General features: G+C 40.2%; 1 protein-coding gene across 2 annotated transcripts; it reads left to right on the top strand.

Moving 5' to 3' along the window:
* Window positions 1-4,071: 4,071 nt before the first annotated feature.
* On the top strand, window positions 4,072-7,024 carry LOC145687155 (uncharacterized). 2 transcript variants are annotated; one of them, XM_081760617.1, is made up of 2 exons: window positions 4,072-4,819; window positions 4,853-7,024. In XM_081760617.1, the coding sequence occupies exons 1-2, from the start codon at window positions 4,403-4,405 to the stop codon at window positions 6,899-6,901; spliced, it is 2,466 nt and encodes an 821-aa protein (XP_081616743.1). In that variant the 5' UTR covers window positions 4,072-4,402; the 3' UTR covers window positions 6,902-7,024. The 2 variants fall into 2 exon arrangements, with proteins under 2 accessions (XP_081616743.1, XP_081616747.1); XM_081760621.1 differs by having other exon boundaries at window positions 4,886-7,024.
* Window positions 7,025-8,565: the final 1,541 nt, after the last annotated feature.

Here is an 8,565-nt window from a genome sequence, read left to right on the forward strand (position 1 = left end):
TTGACAAAACAGACCGCTGGTACCTACCCTCCTGGGCTCCGCGGTCGTTTCCGAGAAAAGAGATTGATGGACAGATGCAGATTACTGAAATTGGCAACGTCTTGAGCGGTCATTCACCTACCTCCTCCTCAATAAGGAAAAATGAGACAATATAGTAATAAGGCTACACCAGATTCAGTTAAGTGCTACTCTGGAACAGGCTCGCAACCAGAAGGGGGCTAAGGAGGGCCTGGCCCTCCCTAAATGTTTCATGTCCAGTCCAGAGCTCAGTACAAAAGCACAATTTAGATGTTTATAAGAGATTTTTTAATGAGTTGACTCCTACTAACATATTCATGGACCCCAAAGCTCTGTGGCTGGTTTCGAGCCTGCTCTGCAAGTGGTGTATCAACGAACGGACGTTACTAGGGTGTAGTCAAGACGTTTTTAGAAATGAAGAGATCGATCGAAGTAAGAATTATATATTTTTTAGACTGAGTCTCGAGTTATGCAGGAACACATTTGGCGCTAGCTTAATTTTTGTAAAGTATATTTTTATTCACGTAAATTCATTGAACGGAACAGAACTCATAGCGAGTCACTTTTTTAAACTAAAATTTACATTTTTTTTTCAAGTTGGTCACTGAAAGTTACTCTTTTTCAAATTTGTCATTAAAAGTTACTTTTTTGAGAGGTAAAGTGACTTTTTCGTGTGATTTATGTTTTGCATTGACAGTTTTCTAAGAAAAATATAAAAAAATGGAAAAAGGCAGAAATTTGTTACTCATTACTCTTCTGAAAATTTCAGAACTTGCTGCCACATGTGAAACAGTCAGCTTTATTCTCACTTCAGCTTTTGTTCTTTCTAAAGCACAGTGGACGGTTGGTGGATGCTTAAGCTCTCAAGGTGGGGTTGAGAACTCTTCTGTGTCTATTCTTTCTTCTATCATAATAATCTTTTAGTTTTCTCTCGTAATAGTTAACGCTCCGTTCAACGTTGTGTGAGTGTGTTTGTGTGGTTCATCATGTTCGTCTTATGTTATGCTTCTTGTATGTTCTTCTTAAGAGTAGTTGATGAATTTGAATATTTCACGTTTTTGAGCACTCTTAATGCAAAGTTAAATATAATGTCTGGAATGAAGAAATTCGGAAATAGGCCAGAACTGGTTCCACTTACTCAGAAGCTTTTTACATCTGCTAAGTCTGCTTACCGTAACTACAAAGCATACTTTGAAAACCTAAGAAAGGAGAAAGCTCAAAAAGAAATAAAGAAGAAACAAACGAACAAACAAAGAGAAAGGTTGTTACCTTATACATCGTATAATGTAACATGGCCCGGAAGTTTTGGGCAACCAGTGTATATATGAATTTAATATTTATTAAAATTTTATTTTTAATATATAATTAATCAATGACTTGATTTGAAGTAGACCGCAAAAATTTGCGTTAAGTTCCTTGAACTAATGATTTTAGTATATTTAGAGGGAAATATATAGTAATATCTTTACATTGAATAATTATTCGTATATTTAGCTAAAATATAATATTATTTTAGGAAATAAGGTAATTTCTGGTCGTATTTAGTCCTTTCCAGTCAATTTTCTTTCATATTTTTGGCTTTGGGGATCTTCGAAAGAATTCAAAATTTTTATTTCAAAAATCTTCTTTAAAATTTTTCATTTGTAAAGTCAGCCATAGTAGCTTCTTGGAGCATCCCTTTGTTTAATCTAAATTATCTGTGATTGGATCTTCCGCAATCACAGGTGTGGTTGAGATTTTTCGGCTTCTTTGATCTTGATAGATACACCTATCATCGTATAGTTACGTCACAATGAACCTCCAATTAGGGATCTTCTTCCCATTGTCATTGTCTTTACCGGAAGCAGTGTTAAGTTATGGACGTACGATAATCTCCGTCCATAGGAAAAACGTGAAAGAGAATTAGTTAAAGGTTTCGACACAAAATAATTGATACCTTTGATATCTGTGGACATAATATGGAAGGCAGTGAGTAGGTTGCTGTGCTCAACGGACATAGGATTTTCTGCAGTGAGAGCAAATCTTTCACGTCAGAACCGAAAGTGGTTTGGGGGAAAAGCCATCTTCACTGTCGACTCATGGATGTCAGATCCGATGATTTGATTTTTTGTGCACCGAGGTAGGCTCTCCATCCTCGAGAGCTGGTGTAAAATAACAACAACCTTCAGACGTGGGAGAGAAGTATTCTATATTTTTCCCATGGAATCCAAGTAAGTTATAGAAGATAGCATCAAAATTTTCTGTTGTTTTGGCCACGTGAGAACATGCTAAATTTCTAACCTTTTTCGGATTGGAGTAAGTGTTATGTTATTGGCGTGGTGATGTCCACCAATATGATGTGCTAAACGCTGCGTAGTTTTCCCTAAGTTATACAATGTACAAAATCTACGATGTGACATAAAATACTCGTTCAATGGAGGGGGGGTAATTTTTTTTTTTTTTTTTGGAGTTTCAGTGTGGATGTTTGTTACCAACAGTCCAAGAAATGTGTGTACTCTCGAGAACATACATTTCACCCCCAAAATTATATTTTGAATATGTAATCTCATATATTCTTTTTTTTTTAATTTATTATTTTTCCGTACTGCTATATTACCTAATTAAATCCATTCTCTGGTTTGTGCTCACCTTCACTGTAGTTTGAATATGATGAGACAAAATGTATACAAAGTTTCGGCTCACATTGATAATAAGGGTGCTTGCAACTATCGGCAATGGGAGATGCTCGTCAGCAATAACACGTTCGTTGTGTATTTTGAATTCCTTTTACCAGAAACCAGAAATTCGAATTTTTAAGCACATAGTTTAAGACTTTTTTTTTTAATTTTAACAATATACTAAAGTAGAGCTGAATGGTCGACGTCCCATACGTCCTCGGTAAGAGGCAGGGTGTGTGCTATATTATTAATCTGTTGAATAAAGTGATTTTATATGTTTAGTTTAAGTTAGTTAGATAGTTAGGCTAGGGACTACGTTAAGTGTACTTTCTTTTCAGGTAGATGTATCTAGTGTATGTATTATCTCAAAGGAAAATGTTTTGTTGTGGGAATCAAAGTGGATGAGGTCTGAGCTCATACAAGGGAGGTCACCTTGTCGGTATAAATCCTCCGCGCTGACCCCACCTCCACAACGGTATCTGAAGAGAGAATACTAAGAAAAGAAAGTAAAGCATGTAGCACACAGCCGTAATAAGTGATACCTGTGTAGTACAAGGCTCATGTGGTGATGGTAGTAAATGTCCTTATTTTCAAAATGTTTTTTTTTTTGACTAAACCAAACGTATGTAGAATTGTTCATGATATGTGAAGAGAGTATGTAATGCAATGATGGACTTACCCATTCAGCTATGTCAAGAATTTTCCTCAATTTCCAACCTTTGCGATTTTTTTTTTTTTTTAAATGTATTCTCCTGTTATTTCTTATCATACAGAAAGTTAGTGTAATAAAGTGTGCGAGTCGAAACAAAATCTTTCATTGTCCAGTGCAAAGCTAATTATTTTAAAACTATGTCGTAAAGTAACTTCAATAGTATTGTTGGTACTCAGAAAGTAAAGTGTTTAAAGCAGTACGTAACGAAAGTAAATATAGCGTCTTGAAAACTCACAGAATCGATTTCACTTAGTGTGACCGGGGTTGGAATCACAGACCTGCCAGGAAATTTCACTTCGTTAATAAGATCAACTAAATTCACTTTGGCATTCATTTTTTTTTCCGAAATTCCATCCCGTTGCGCGATTTAGATTTGATTCGAGAATTTTTTTTTTTTATCTGGGTTAGTAAACACAAACATTTAGATTTTCGAAGCATTCACCGTCAGTTTCACTCTTGGGTCAGTGTCTTGTTCTGTCGGGTTGTGGTTTGTAACCTTATCTCTTGATGGGATGCAGGCTATGACCTGCGGATCGGGATGCTGGACTGCGAGTGAGAATGAGGGAGGCTTAGAAATCTTCACATTTTGGGACGATTTGAGTTCTACTTTCCGGAGATGATTGGTGTAGTGGATGGGTCAGTGAGTGTTGACAGCTTGCCCGTCTGGGCCCGGTGGGTTCGCGTTCAGCAATCAGTGACACATTCACGCAATCATAGTCTTAAGGAAAGTGAACGTCATACAGAAACACAATATCAGTATCATCATCATTATTTTATTTTTTTTATTTTTACATTTTTATTTTATTTATTTATTTTATATGACTTTTTTTTTTTTTGTAAAATTGGCGTTCCACAGCCAGGATCTGTTATTTCAATCTTTCGCGAGTGCTAAGTGAATCGTATTGAAAGAGCAGTGTAATGTAATGGGGACTGTTGTGACAAACGACTCCTTGAACGATGTGTAGTCACTCTTGAGTTTGTATATGTGTAACTTGGGGAAAACAATTTATATGAAATGGAGATGTCTGCTGGTAGCAGGTCAAGTACTGAATCCCGTAGCCCGGATGAATATGTGTGTTGTAGTGAGGAAATACAGGGCTTCAGTGTGTATTGTGACGGTTGTTCTGGATGGGTGCATGCACAGTGCTATGATATAACCGACGAGCAGGTAGAAGAATTGAATAAGTGTAGTGAGCCCTGGTTTTGTAAAACGTGTGTGGCCAAACAGCTGACTGTGCAATCGCTTTCCAAGTCACAGGAAAGTGGAAGTGAACGGAACACCGCGACGCACGACACGGGAGAGAAACTCTTACACAACGGTGGAGAGAGTGTCGGAACTGCAGGTTCCCCTGCATCCGTGACAGACCTTGCGAAAATGTTAGAACGTTTTAGTCAAACTTTAACTTTAACTTTGGACCAAAAATTTGAAAAGGTTGACAGTATTATGGACCAAAAATTTGAAAAGGTTGACAGTATTATGGACCAAAAATTTGAAAAGGTTGACAGTATTATGAACCAAAGATTTGAAAAGGTAGATAATAATTTGTACGCGATGAATCAAAAATTTGATATGTTAAAGTCGGAAATGGAGCAAATTGTAAATGAAAGAGTCGAAAATGTAAACAAGGACGTATCGGACCTCCGTAACGAAGTTCGCGATTTATACACTTCGGTGGGGGAATTTCATGATACGATAACAACGCGGGTGGACACCGTTGAGGAGAATCTCCGGTTGTCAGTAGAAAAGCAAAATCGCAGATGTGATCAGCTCGCTAAAGAACTATCGCATCTCGAGTCGAGCACCCGGAAATCTTATGACGTACTCGAGGCTAAGATCCAAACTTTGGTGAAGGATCAGGAGCAAAGTAAACCAGGTCGTGCCGGTCGCAAGCGGTCACGTGACTTTGTTGGTTGTGACGGGGTTGACTCTGACGGAACAGACTCTGACACCCGAGTGGATGTACCAGTCTCTTCGGTTGGGGAGACTCGTACTGTCCCAACGGTGACAGTCTCTGTCTGTCAGCCGACCAGAGTTCACACTAAGAATGTCTGGCCGTTTGACTTAAATTCACATTCGTTGGTTACGAACAATTCCAGTCCCGCCTGTGGGGATATCGTGAGTGGTCAGGTTGCCTCTAGGGCTTTAAATCCTTTATTGACGTGGTCTCAGGCTTCGGTCTCGACTTCCAATGTATGTAGCTTAAGTCATGTAGTGTCCAGTACTGTTGCAGATAGGACTCCTTCGTTTGTTGGAATTCCGGAGGGAGTATGTAGTCACGCAGTGGTATCGATGCCAAGCAACTTACCTTTTGGACCAAATTATACTTCTTATTCGAATTTTGGACAAAATCATAATAATGCAAAGAGCCCTGTGATTGGCTGCAACTCTCCCCTGAATTCCAGCAGATATGAGGGATGTTCTGGAAATAGGGCGTTAAATTTAAGGCTGTCGGAGCTAAATCACTTACCAAACTTCACTGGAGAATATGGTTTGGCCAGGTCTTTTCTTGAAAGTTTAGAACAGGCGTTTAAGATAATCTCTGCGTCGGAATACGAACGCATGGTTTTGGTACCGTGTTGTTTGTCGGCTGGGGCCAAGACTTGGTACCAAACGGTCTGCAAAGACATCAGCAGTTATGCGGACTTTGTGCGTCTATTTAAGGAACACTACTTCTCGGCCAGGATGGAACGCCTGCAGAAGAAATTCATACAAGGAATGAAATTTGACCGGTCCAAGTATAACCGGCTAACTGACTTTGCCTGGAAGGTCATAGCCGAATACTATGCGGTGGCACAACATCCAGATGAGACAGAACTCATTGAAATAGTCCTAGATTGTCTGCCAGCTGGAGATGCTAGATTGTTGCGAGCCGTGGAGCCCAAGAATATCCAGCATCTGATTGTTAAGATAGCCGAAATAGAAGGTCATCCGGAACCTATGGAACCAGTAACAGATAAGAAATTTAAGCGTCTGCACATTCGGCAGGCCAAGATTGGGAAAAAGACCGAAAAGAACGGAAAGGCGCAACAGACTAAAGACACTTCGTCGCAGACGGAGGAGGACGAAGTAAAGAAGAATGGTGATGCCAAGAAAAATGGAAATGGCAATCAATTCTTGGGGAACCGAGGTCGAAGAAGAAATTTTCAGGCTAGAAGACCCTGGCACAACAACAACCGAAGGCAAAACTGGGGGAACGGAAACCAGAATGTTCCATATGTTTCCAATCCTAACTACCAATCGGGAGCAATGAACTTTGGATGTCATCGAGGTGCATCCCAACAGTGCGCGCCGAGTTCGAACCACATACCGGGAGCACAAGCCTATCCGGGATACATGCCGAATTTGCCTCCTGGAGGAGGAGTGGCAACTCCCACATCCACTCCTTCCCCAGCGGTGAACATGGCTATGTCCACTGGTTGGCCTTCACCGTATACGACGTTCATGCCGCCGATGGCGCAGTCATCTGAAGCGAATGGGAATAGTTCGGGAAATGCATGTCGCAGCCCTCATTAGGGGAGAGTGTGGACTGCGATATGAATTCCTCAACTCCCCAAAAAGAAGAAAGTCCGATAACGGAACATCAAAATTTTTGTTTGGCATCAACCTGTCCAGTAGTCAATTTCGAACCTCAAAATTCAAAATTAGATGTTTTGGTAACTTCCGGAATTCGGGGAAACAAATCGGGCACGCCTCTGTTCTCGGTTCGTTTCGTGATAGACGAGAGGGAGTGTGACTCCAGTGCGGAAAGGAGTGTTCTCTTATCCTATCCCTCACCCACTCTAACTTGTTCGGTAGGAGAGTTATCTTTGGTCTGTATCCTAGATTCTGGAGCGGATACGAATTTGCTCTCGGGAGATGCTTGGAGGCGAATAAAAGAGATCTATCCCTCTGCCAAACTTCGACCGAAAACTAATATCTCTTTAAAAGGTTTTGCAGGAGACGAATCATTCCAAGTTAAAGGTTTCCAGATCTTAAACTTCACTATCCAAGGTTGTGTGTTTGAAGTCCCAGTCTATGTTGTCCAGAAATTAAAAGCACACTGTATTTTAGGATTTCCGTTTTTCGTTCGGTATAACCTTTCTTTAAATTGTAAGTCTAAAGAAATTTTGCTTCAGTCAGACTCGGGACAGACCATCTCTATTGACATGGAACAGCAGCATTGTTGCCAGGTTACTGTCGCCGAATTAACTTCAGATAAAGAGGACGACTCTTTGTTTCAGCCATCGGTCACGAAGGAGGAACTTCGGAACTTTGTTTCTCAGAGAACCGATCTCGATTCGGATTCTCAGGAGAGGTTATTTTCTTTATTAGTTCGATTCAGGTGTCTCTTCACAGAGAATCCCCGTATCATAAAGGTCGAGCCGTATAGAATACAGCTTTCCGACGACCTCCCGGTGGTAGGAAAGTTGTATCCTGTACCCATTCATCTTCAAAAAGAGTTTGAGGAGGTCTTAGATAAGTGGGTAAAACTTGGGATTATCGTGGAAGGTCCTTCACCATACAGATGCCCTGTACATATTGTGCGTAAGGCGTCTGGAGAGCTAAGGCCCGTGATTGATTTGCGTGGTATCAATGAGCGTGTGATTGCACCAAAGATTCAGGTCGAGCCGATCTCCGATCTAATCGCGCGAGTCAGTGGTGCAACCATTTTCACCTCGTTGGACTGTACGCAATCATATCATAGTGTCCCGATCCATCCAGACTCTTACAAATATGTTAGTTTTGTTTACAAAGGACGTCAGTATCAAATGACTCGTTTAACAATGGGTTTGAAATCATCACCAGCGGTTTTCCAGTCTGTCATGCACACCTTTTTTGGATTAGAAACCTTCAAAAATTTTCTTATAGTTTACCTGGACGACGTACTTTGTTTTTCATCTTCCATAGACGAACATTTCCAGCATTTAGAAAAGGTCTTCAACACTCTTCGTTCGGCTAACCTTTCTCTCAATTTTCGAAAATGCAACTTCTTCAAATTCGAAATTCCTTTTCTTGGTCATCTTGTTTCAGGATCTTCTGTAAAAATAAATCCTAAAAGTAATGAGGCCATCCGTCACTTTCCCCTTCCACGAACTAAGAAGGCTCTACGGAGATTTCTTGGTCTCGTGGGATGGCGAAAGCGACATTTTCAAAACTTCGCAGGTTTAACTGCTCCATTTTACGATCTTCTTAAGAAG

Source organism: Thermobia domestica, chromosome 1 (assembly GCF_964235325.1).
Source record: "Thermobia domestica chromosome 1, izTheDome1.hap1.1, whole genome shotgun sequence".
Lineage (NCBI taxonomy): Eukaryota > Metazoa > Arthropoda > Insecta > Zygentoma > Lepismatidae > Thermobia > Thermobia domestica.

Coding starts and splice junctions, on each gene's coding strand:
- LOC145687155 (XM_081760617.1), top strand. CDS start 4,403: ATGGAGATGTCTGCTGGTAGCAGGTCAAGTACTGAATCCCGTAGCCCG. Junction 4,820..4,852: donor TGGACCAAAAATTTGAAAAG/GTTGACAGTATT, acceptor AAATTTGAAAAG/GTTGACAGTATTATGGACCA.